We start from the raw sequence: 11,536 nt of genomic DNA, 5'->3' as shown, positions 1-11,536 counted from the left end.
AGGGTTGAAAACTGTTCTTTGAGTCCCAAATTGTAGTAACAGGGTTGCAAAATTGAAAACTTCATCAAAAAAGTACAAAGTTACCAGCTATTTGGTAAGAGCATTTCCAAACGCATGCACCATGTAAACCAATAGGATATTTTTTTTTGTAAATCTATATTTTATACATTATCCATTTTATACAAACACGACTTCTGTAATGCTTCAAAAAACACTGATTCAGACAAAATCACACAGCATGTGAAAAGTTGTGCATTCCAGTTTTATCCGTTTTATATCAAATGGTTTCATTGTCAAACTCTGATGTACAAATTAAAATGTGGCTACAACATGCATTAACAGATTTCTTTGCACATCATACACACTCGCAGCATAAATCAAAGAATCACCAGTTATTAAAAACTACCAAGCGTCTTTAACCCATTCCTGACACCCAGCTTAAAAACACAAGCCTGATCAAAGATCTACTGTGTGGTTGGTACAGCAGGTGTAGGAAAGGTAAAAAAGATAGATGGGGTAAAACGGCAAAAAGGCTGTCGCTCAAAAATGTAAGTACTTACTTTAAGTAACCCGACCCCAATGAACTCCAAATGACCGAAAACCAATGCAGGCAGTTGAGCTGAAATAAGTGATATTTGTGTGCGTGTGGATAATAAAATACAGTAAAATAAAATAAAGGTGCCTTGTAAAAAGGCACTAATCTGATGAATATTCCCTCAATCTTTATTAAACCCTGTCGTCTTATCCTAAAACCCAAAACGATATTTCCAAACCACCAACGAACCACTGAATTGAAGGCAGTAAAAACTGCAGTGTATCGCTGAAGCGGCGACGCCGTAAAAAGGATTCAAAGATGATCTTCCTGAAAAACAGCTAGTTTGGTGGTCTCCAATCCTGATCAACATGATCTTCAGGTGGTCTTCAATCTCTAAAACCATCGTAGGCTGGTTCAAGCGGTTTTACTCAGCTCGGGGCTCTCGTACGTCATTTACAGACAGACATGCAAAGCAGCAGAGCCAGAAAAGCATGATGATTAAGCGAGCCGATGAATGTGAGGTAAAAAGCAGCGTGACGGTTCACTCTCAGCAAAGTTTTGTGAGGTGGTCTTGAGGTCTCTCCGCTGTAAACATCGCTACATGTCCTACCCTAATCTACACACAAAAAAGCAGCAAAAATCAACACAATCGAGACGCAATGTCCGAGTGCGTGCGTTGTTTTAGTAATGCCAGGGGATGCACGTCGGGTACGTTGGTTTGATGTGAGGTGAGAGTGAATGTGAGGAAAGAGTCGAAAAAGGCACTTTACTGCTCTCCGAGATCTCCCCATCAATCCACAAACTGGTTTATTGGGCTAAGCTGGTTTCCTTGCCTAGCCAAAGTGGCCATTTTCCCAGCCTGGCGGAGTTAGTGCTCAGTTATGTTAACTAGCATTAAGCTAGAAAATGTGCGAAGCATAACAAATCAGCTTAGTTTAAGATGTTTCTAAAGGTCATTTTTCTGCACCATCCTCACTGTGTGCACACAGATGCAAGCGTTGAAAAAAAGTAAATGATTTGGCAAAATAAACCCATGATGAAAAATGTCTTCATGGCAAGTTTCTTGCTCATGTACCTTTCTAGAGGCGCAGAGCGATTGACATCCACACGCAACAGCGAGACAGAGAGAGAAAGATAGAGACACATCCGTAATGACACAAGCAATAAACTGCCAACTGTTGCACATTTTACAGCAGCACCATACATTTACACACTATAGTAGTGTTCCTTTGCGTTTACCACGTTGGCTTGTTGCGATGGTGCTTGCATATCATTTAAGATGCATCTTTGTTGATCTGTCACAATAAGGACAGTTTGTAATATTTCTTTGTCTAGCACTCGTGTATACAGATTGTGTCGTCTTGAACGCGGGCCTGATTGAAAATATCAAGGTGAAAGATGAACAGATCAGCCAGCGAGGGGCATCGCTGTCCAACCGTCTCTGTTGTCACTGAATTCAAATATAAAGTGCATTCAAAAAATACCAGCAAGAAAGGAAAAAGTGTGATTATTTGACTCTCAAAGGCTTGGCAAGTTCCTCTATGAATAGATTTTGAGGCACCTTTCAAACAGATACAGAAGGAACAAAAAATCAGTAAAGGATTCTTAAAAATATTATTTTACATTTGAAATTACACTTATGCAACACATCTTTACATTTTCTCATGAATAGTTTCTACTTAATTACATTGGCAAATACACGCTGACTTGGTTTCTTTTAAAACGTCCCTCCTGGCACCGATGTATCTTGCAGTTCTGTGTAAAAATAACCCTCCGTTTTGATGCCCCAGAACTCAGAGAGTCAGATCTAAATAACTTCTGAGACCTGAACTTAAACTTCATCCGGTTGGGCTTTAACCAATGACCACCAGAAAACAAAAACTAGATTTTCGTGTCCGTTTGCAACTTCGGCAAGTTGACCCGAAGGGCGAAAGCTCGGATGTGCCCCTCCTACACTCCTGAACGCAGGCGCTTTATTTGCAGATCTAATGCAAGTTTCTGATTGTCTCTTTAGAGCCTCGACATCTTTCTGTTCCAAGGAAAACTTCTGTGTTTTGCTGCATATAAATAAGCGGGAGAGTTAGGGGTCGACATCTTCCAAATCACTCCGAGAATCCCCCAACATCATTGGTGATTCTGATCCCTGAGAGAAAGAGGGAGAAACCATTAGTCAGTAAAACCTGTATGATTGACAACTCTGTTGTTATTGAACTTTTGAATAATAGCGTAGTAGCTAACACACACTAAAAGTCTTTAATGAGAAAAGAGAGACAGCGAGAGAGGGTTACCTGTCGGAGGCTTCTGTCTGAGTTCTCATTGGCCGGGCTGCCATCTGAGCCATTACTACTGCCAGATTGTTCTTTCTCATTGAGTAAAGCTGTAGCATAAGCCAGCGTGTCCTAAACAAACACATACATGAGCATTGTTCATTACACTTCACACATACAGTGACTGGAGTGATTGTACAGTAAGTTTGACTGTATGTGCAGTACGTGTCCTGTGCTGAGATGGTACGCTGGAAGGTTTTAGCCGTGGACGTCTCATTTGATACATTACTCTGGGGCGTCCAGTAGTGTTCAGACATCTGAAAGACAGAATGACGAGGAATATAAGGAGGGATATTACTGAAACAACCCCTTGTTTTTTCAGATAAGTAGTACGCATGGCCTCGTACTTGTGTTTACAGTATTTTAACTATGTTTGTTTTTTGTGTTATTTGATAAAAAAAACATCTTTATACTTAGTCAATTATTTGCAATGTTATAACACAAAGCATAGAGAGAATTTTTGGGCTATTTTTGCCAGCTGAACATTCAATGCCTCATTATATCTTAAAAATTAAATAAATCTTTTATGTATATAAAAAATGGTTCACCAAAATATAAACAATTTCTGTGACGTGCCACCATATTTGCACTCACAGCGCTGATACACACTAGGTACGTTTACATGCAACCAAATAATCCATTTGTAATCGTATTCGGACTTTCGAAGTTTCAAAGGACTCCAAACGATCCCAAACGAGGCACAAGGGTCTTATCTAGTGAAGTGATTGTCATTTTTGACAAGAAAAATTAAAAATATGCACTTTTAAACCACAACTTCTCGTCTATCTCCGGTCCTGTGATGCACCAGCGCGACCTCACGTAATTGCGTAATGCCGTGGAAATGTCACGTTTTACATATATGAAACACACATTTGCGGACCATTTTAAACAATAAACTGACACAAAGACATTAATTAGTATCATTCGCCATACAACAATGTCGGAATGGTTGTTTTTCTCCACACTTGTAAACACTGGGACGTAGTTTCGCATACGTCATCCGTGACCTCTTGACATAATGATGTATTATGTGAGGTCGCGCTGGCGCGTCACATGACCGGAGGAAGACGAGAAGATGTGGTTTAAAAGTGCATATTTTTATTGTCAAAAATGACAACGTTTCGGTAGATAAGACCCTTATGCCTCGTTTGGGATCGTTTAGAGTCCTTTGAAACTGCAATTTTAAACTGCATTAAAACTGTTAGGTGTTGGGGTCTATTAAAGTCCATTAAAATAAGAAAAATCCTGGAATGTTTTCCTCAGAAAACATAATTTCTTCTTGACTGAACAAAGAAAGACATCAACATTTTGGATGACATGGTGGTAAGTAAATTATCTGGATTTTTTTAAGAAAATGGACTAATCCTTTAAGATTGCAATATTTAGATTGTCGTAACCTGCAATTGGATTAAATTCAGTCAGATTGACACAATTTTGTGCATGCAAACAGCCACTGATTGCCAAATAATCAAGTTTTCTCTCACAAACAAAGTTTCACATCAGAAATCACATATTAACCCATTCAAGGCATCTGGAATACTTAAATGATGAATGTATGTGCTTTTTGGATCTTTGCCATATTGACACAATTTAAGAAGAGAAGACGGTTAAACAATCCCTTAAATATATTTAAATTATCAAAAACATGTTATTGTGTTGTAATTTCTCCATGTTTTCGAGATGGGGATACGGTTTTGTGTTTATTTGATGAGATTAAAACATTCAGGTACCTTCTTCTGTAGCCACTGCACTGCCCAGCTCCAATGTCCTGAGAGCTCTTTAAAATAATCTTTAGCTGGTGAACATCTAACAAAAACACAAAATCAACACTTAACACACCACACAATCTCAGAAATATCACTGACATTTTACAATGAACCATACTAAGTGCTTAGACCGAAACTCAAAACATATAATATTAGTTTCTATTGCATTTGATTGTTGTCTCATTTGATTTGTGCACAGCCAAATTTCTGTATGCAATATCAAACGAATACATTTCATTTTATGTTATGCAACATTTATTTGTTGAGAAAAAATATTTTGGCTTTAAGTAAGTATAACATAAATTTGACAACCAACAAGCATTTTACTGTACTTTAACGTTTTCAATAATGTTTCATTTATTGGCTGCCAGAAAATAGGATGCTAAAATATTAACTAAATATATTATCCATTATTATTTCATCACACTAATGCCAACTCACTTCTGAGCCAGCGTGACCAGGAACTTCACACACTGGTAACAACGGCTGCTGTCCACATTGTTGCTCTGATGCATCAAAGCTGTATAAGAGAAAAAAGTTATTTATTTTTTACATCACTAGCTTTGATTTTAAGATTAACACTGATGGAAACAAGTGGTGTATTTCTTACATAGAAGCCCTTTTTCAGATTCAAATGCATGTTTGAGTCTCTGGGATTGCAGTGGGTCCTCAAGCATCTGAAAGGTGAGCGGAAGAGCAAGGTTACATCATGAAACACAAACAGTATTTAAAGGGGCACACGGTGGAAATGACACTAACCAGGATCTCTAGAAGCAGCTGAAAGACGTTCTTCAGTTCGTGAGGTGGAGCCGTCTCCAGATGGTTCTACGTTTACACGAAAACAAGACATTGTTGCATGTTTATAGTTTTCTGGCAGTACACATTCAAAAGGGTAATTGTAGTTTTAACCAACCTTGAGTAACTGCAGAACTCCCAGTGAGAAAGGCTCATTACAGAAGGAGCAATATGTTATCATCTCTATGAGGAATGACAGTGGGCCAGACAACTCGCGCATGGCAAACATCACCTGAAACATTTCAGCAGTGTAAGAGAGGAAAAAAAACTAAATTTAAAGAGAAAGAGAGAGATATATTTACCTCCATGAGATATGATTGATCCTCAGATTTGAAGAGCAGTGTGTTGATTTCTCCATGTAAAGGCAGAAGAGGAGAAGATGGAGCCACCAGTCCTGAAGTGCTTTGCTTAAACGCTCCTTCAGCTGAACACACAATTAAAAGCACTATTCAATTTTCAAAGTTTATAGTGCTATAGCACAATTTTGCATTGCATATATGAGTAAAGACAGTAAAGAGGAAGAAAAACGAAATAATGAAATAATATGCAATACATGGTATCATCGGCATTTTCACATCACCATTACTTCAAAACTCTCAGAAACAAATTTTAGCATCTAAACACAAATCGCAGACTTACCCTCTGTCCTCAGAGATGTGAGGTCTGTGTGAAGCACTATCAGGGCCAGTGTGTTGTGAAGATGCAGGAACTCCCGAGCCTGTGCCGAACTCCAGCGCCGATGCTAAAACACGGAGGGTGTTGGACCGTCATTTATAAAGCAGAGAACCAGAAATACACCGAAGGTACAGAATACTGTAAGAGCAGGTGTACCTGGTTGATTTGCCGGTTGGGTCCGAGCAGGAATACAAGCATCCTGCGATAGGCTGAATGTTTCAGCAGCAGCTGACATGGCCCAAAGCCCTGAAATGGAAAAAAATCCTATAAATGCACGTTTATTTTTGCTTAATAAAACATTTCACCCAAAAATGCTTAATTTGTATAACAGAAGTTGTGCAAATTGTACAACTTAAACCTCAGTATCTGGGGCAATTTATTAAAATACTCTAAAGCAAGGGTCCTGGAAGGCCGGTGTTCTGCAGAGTTTAGCTGACACTTCCCCCAACACACCTGCTTTAAAGTTAAAGGCGCAGTGTGTACATTAAAGTGGCATCTAATGGTGAGGTTGCGAACTGCAACCAACGGCTAAGTCCACTGCTCACCTATCGCTTTTGAAACGCATAGAAAGCTACGGTAGCCGCCACCGGACAAACATGTCATCGTTGGAGACAACTTAGTCTGAAAAAAAAAAAGTTTGTCTGTTAAGGGCTTCTGTAGAAACATGTTGGCACAAAATGGCGGCTTCCATGTAAGGGGACCCTCAGTGTATGTAGATAAAAACGTCTCATTCTAAAGTAATAAACACATAACAGTTCATTATGAAAGGTCTTTATACACCCCTTATTAAAATGTATGTATATTATTTTGCATTTCTGTCAAAAGATCCTTCTAAAAATTACACACTCCACCTTTAAGTCTGCAGACACCGGCCCTTCAGGAGCAGGATTGGCCACCCCTGCTCTAAAGTAATGCAATAACACTGTGCACATGCTCCATATAGAAGCATTTTAAACAGGTATGCAGCACATATAGTGGCTGTATTGGCCGAAAATTTTTAATTTTTAAAATAGATGCACAGATATAAACATTTTCCACCGATACCGATTGCTGGTTATTCAGGTAGATATCTGCCGATACTGATGATTTGGTGGTTATATTAACTTGCATTAACTAAATTCTGAGGAATACAATTTTCTGAATGTTATTTATTTATATATTGAACATTAAACTTGTGATGTTTCTTTATATTATTTCTTTATTGGATTTTCATGTTCTCTTTTGATTAACAGGAAATATCGGCCATGACTATTGCCTGTTTTTGAACTATTGGCCAATAACCGCTAGTGTGGAAAATAGTTTTAACCGTCCCATACCGATTATTGGGCGATATATTGGTGCACCTCTAATTTTGTATGTTATCATTCTGATAAGGAAATTAGGTTGATATACATTATTATACAACAGTTCTTTCTGGTTCTCGAATCTGATTGGCTAAGAGGCGTGCAATATTCTACTGATAACGGCACAGTAACCGCTTCACCTTTCGTATTATTCCCCCACCTAGTGAATGGAGGTCCTCTCAACAGGCTCATCTCTGAATGGAAAAACTGCACACACACACGGACACACACAAACACGCTGTTTTGAATCACTCTCCGTGTGTCTCATTAGTTCACTAGCTCGTGAATCAGTGTGTGAATCCCAATCGGAAGTTATTATTCTGTCAAAGATCAGCGCTATGAATGTTATGTTAAACTTAATGGAAGTTATGTCTTGTCACATCGTGTGGACGATTAACACTTGGAAAGAGGAATGTAAACTATTTTTTTCTGGAGCTATATCTCTTCACAGAACGCGAAAACACCGTGGAACTGCAGGTAAGCACCGCAGCTTTTAAATGTGGACATTGATCATTTACTTTATCGTGACGTGACTATTAAAACATGTTATGAGATATCGCCACTGGTATATTTATAAGCAGCATGCAAAAACATCTCTCTGACACTTATAAAAAACCGTTTTATATAGTACTGACAAGAACAAAGTTTAATAATAATCGAGTGCTCGTATCGCGTTAAGAGTAAATGGGAAAGCAATAGTAACGTTATACAAGTATAGTTTTATTAACTTTTACCTCGCGCCAAAACAATAACAACACAAAAGACACTAAATATGAATAAAAAAACAAGTAATAGTTTGATCATGACACCAAATACTGCTGATTTGATCTCATTTTGACAATCAAAAACAAACAAGGCCAACATGAGAGCCAGGGAATCGCTGTCAGAGATGTAGCCCAGAGAGGGCGGTGGTCAGCGGGGCGAGTGAACACTGACGTCCGCTCATGCTTTGGTTCTCATTCGTACCGAATCTCACTAAGCAAGCGTTCAAACAGGCGCTATCTTTACTAATCGACTGCAGATTTAAATATAATACAGATACATTCTCGACTGAACTAATCTTAAAACTACACTTTGTGACCAAGAAACGGTAATATAAAGAAACGGCTTTTCCGTCCATTGAGTTGTTATGAGATTCAAAGCAACCGAAAGTGTTACCTGTCATTCTGGCTGCCCTCAAATCCATGGCGGAAGAAGTAGTTCTCAAACAAAGAGCCTTTTAAAATAACGTTGTTGTTTTCTAGTTTTCGTTTTTCAAACGTGTGCCGTCCAACTGTTGTATAAAAGCAATATCGCTCTCGGAGTCGTGTGATATAGCTTTATATCATCACGGCTGTGATTGCCTCTGGCCTAATCACAGCCGTGATGATATAAAGCTATATCACACTCCTACTCAAGCGATATTGCTTAAATAAGGCCAATGCATCACATATGGTATGCTACCGTGACACCCCTAATTTATAATGCTTTGTGTTGTTGGATTTATCAACCATTATATCAGTTATCAGCATCTAAATATAAATAATTGTGACCCTGGGCCACAAAACCAGACTTAAGTACCAATCGCCAAAATTTCCTTATGTAAATGTATCAAAACTTATTTTTGTGAGTGGATGCAAGTGCTAATGACTCACATTTGGACAACTAAAGCAGATTTTCTCAATATTTTGTCTCTTTGCGCAGTATTCAGGGTGAGGTTTAAGAAAAAAATATATATAATAGATTTTATATATATTTCAGTATACATTCTGACAATAAGTGAATAATCTTCTCACCCTCTGTGCAAAATTACTGAAGAGGCTGAAATACTGGGAGCAGTTCTTGCAGTTGTCTGGTACATCTTTATCCAAAAGTGAGAGCAGCATGTCTAACAGACTGTCCAGTCCTGCATCCTGGAAGTACAGAGCGCTCTCAAGCGTCTTCTCTAGGACGGTGGCTACAACAACACGAACCTCCCGCACACTGCACTCCAATAGACAGATCCTACATAGAGAGAGAGAAAGAGAGAGACATTCATGAATGTGTTTCTGCAACCCCTCGAAAACAAACTCAATATGATTTTTACCAACTCCAGCCTAATGCCATCTTTATAAAAGCATGCATTCTTCCTTTAAATTATAAAAATATTTGCCATGCCAATCGATTTTGGTTTGAAATTCTTATTTTTGTACACTGTATAAATGTGTGGTATGCATTGTAGCAGCAGTTGTTGAATACTGGAATACCTGAGCTATTTGGGAGGTCTGTGAAAACACTTTCTGCAAACTTAAATACAGTATATTATTTCCAACAGTGGAAAAGCGTTATGATTCCAGGACTCCATTGATAAGTGAAACAACTGCTAGTTTTATTGGAGGTTTGTCAGGGCTCGATCATAAAACATGGGAACATTCCCTGGCTTTGGTCGAGGAGTGGCGTGATAATCAGGGCAGCCCTAACATCCGATATGAACCGACCAATCCTGAAGCAGGGCAGCAGACCTCCTACTCACCGTTCCCTCAATCACAAACTGAAACAACTTTAAAGGGCAACTCGACTATGAAGACTTGTAACTATGGTTACTGTAGTAAAACCATTGTTAGTTTTTGGGGAGATAAACATGTCTTCCACATAGATCAGGCTCCACACATCATTCCCACCGGCTCATCTTTCATGTTGACAGAAAGCGGCTGTGCCCATTTCTTACACATTTTCAGCAAAGTGTTACTGTTAAATATGATTGTTGTGACCAAACACACCCCATGCAACCACACGCACTGGTGGCTTTGGATGACTGGGCACTAGCAAGAGGGTGATTCTCACGAAAACTTGGTTTTAAAAATGTCAAGCATGAAAATGTAAAAATTGCTTAAATTTACTTTTTTTCACACCAGACATTGAAAAACAAAGTCTGGAGTAAATGGGAATATTCATTTAAAAACTTTTACTCATCATTTAACACTTTTTGTAACATAATTTAAAAAATTTGTCCTAAAAAATCTCATTACCGCAACAGTCAGAAAACATCAACACTGACATATTTTCAAAATGACATGACAAACCTGAAAGAACATAATTTGGAGATTCTGCACATGCATTTAAAATCAAAGTATTATGCTTCTATTAATTAAATTAACATTTAATAAGCATCTGTTGCGGTAATGATAATCAAAATGTCGTGTAAGCATTCTGACAAGACAATATTTCAAATTAACTGTAAAAAAATGATCTTACCTGGTAGCCATCTTGAAGTAACTGGTCCATGTGCTTGGTCACTCAAAATCAAACTTTATTAAAATTCTGTATGTGTGCTTAAACTGTTCTCAAAAAGTGTTGCGGAGGATGAGAACATCAGGCATGGACACATCATTTTCCTCATTTTTCTTCATTATTATTATACATGAATATTCAGTAAATATTTTTTCTGTCATCTAAAGTAGTCTAGCAAAACATCCATTTATTTTTTTTCTTAATATTTTTGTGTTAATTTGATTAAATTACAACATAACGCATGTTACAACACAGCTGGACACAATGCGGTAATGAGAATTTCAGTAGAAAATTTGATAAAATTTCCAATTATAAATTCTTATGTTGAAATAACACATTGTGCAAGGTAGAACACAGTATTGTGTTAATTCTGATGCTTTTTAATGTTACTATATTACACATTTTAAAGCTAAAATCATTAGTGCCGTTGCGTTTCAATGGTTTCGTGAGAATCACCCAAGAACAAAAGTGAGGTAACATCCTAAACAGCTCATGGTCTTCTTTACAGCTTTTCATACACTTACTCTTTAGGGCTTGGTGTGTTTGGTAGGAACTGGATTGGATTGTTTGTTTGTGCAATGAAAAATCCATGCACTGCACAATTGTCCATAACCAGTAACCAAATGAGTCAAGTTAATCTTGATATCTTTCTCACTCACTTGATGATCTCACGTCCTTCAGGTGACACCAGGTACTGCACCATCCACTGGCACGCTTCACTGCTCTTGGACAACATGACCTCCACAGTAGCGATCCACTCCTCCGTGTCCACCCTAAAACAGATGCGAGATGTCACACTTTTTGTCTCATTTGCACAGAAATTCTGGTATGTATCATTTAAGTATT

The 11,536-nt window shown here is 38.1% G+C and overlaps 1 protein-coding gene across 2 annotated transcripts in view; it reads right to left on the bottom strand.

The window, feature by feature from the left end:
* Positions 1-243: 243 nt before the first annotated feature.
* Positions 244-11,536, bottom strand: part of usp24 (ubiquitin specific peptidase 24) — an 80,131-nt gene continuing 68,838 nt past the window's right edge. For both annotated transcript variants that reach the window (XM_073855882.1, XM_073855883.1), the window contains 13 exons: positions 11,350-11,463; positions 9,217-9,424; positions 6,255-6,344; positions 6,063-6,165; positions 5,726-5,847; positions 5,542-5,655; positions 5,388-5,453; positions 5,239-5,305; positions 5,070-5,148; positions 4,593-4,668; positions 3,035-3,119; positions 2,824-2,936; positions 244-2,678 (listed from right to left, as the gene is read on the bottom strand). In XM_073855882.1, the coding sequence (XP_073711983.1) occupies positions 2,616-2,678; positions 2,824-2,936; positions 3,035-3,119; positions 4,593-4,668; positions 5,070-5,148; positions 5,239-5,305; positions 5,388-5,453; positions 5,542-5,655; positions 5,726-5,847; positions 6,063-6,165; positions 6,255-6,344; positions 9,217-9,424; positions 11,350-11,463 (1,300 nt within the window). In that variant the 3' untranslated portion in view covers positions 244-2,615. The remainder of the gene's footprint in view (positions 2,679-2,823; positions 2,937-3,034; positions 3,120-4,592; positions 4,669-5,069; positions 5,149-5,238; positions 5,306-5,387; positions 5,454-5,541; positions 5,656-5,725; positions 5,848-6,062; positions 6,166-6,254; positions 6,345-9,216; positions 9,425-11,349; positions 11,464-11,536) is intronic.

The sequence above is a fragment of the Misgurnus anguillicaudatus genome, chromosome 18 (genome assembly GCF_027580225.2).
Source record: "Misgurnus anguillicaudatus chromosome 18, ASM2758022v2, whole genome shotgun sequence".
NCBI classification, from domain to species: domain Eukaryota; kingdom Metazoa; phylum Chordata; class Actinopteri; order Cypriniformes; family Cobitidae; genus Misgurnus; species Misgurnus anguillicaudatus.
Note: the sequence above shows the minus strand (reverse complement) of the source record. Positions and strands in the feature narration are given on the sequence as shown.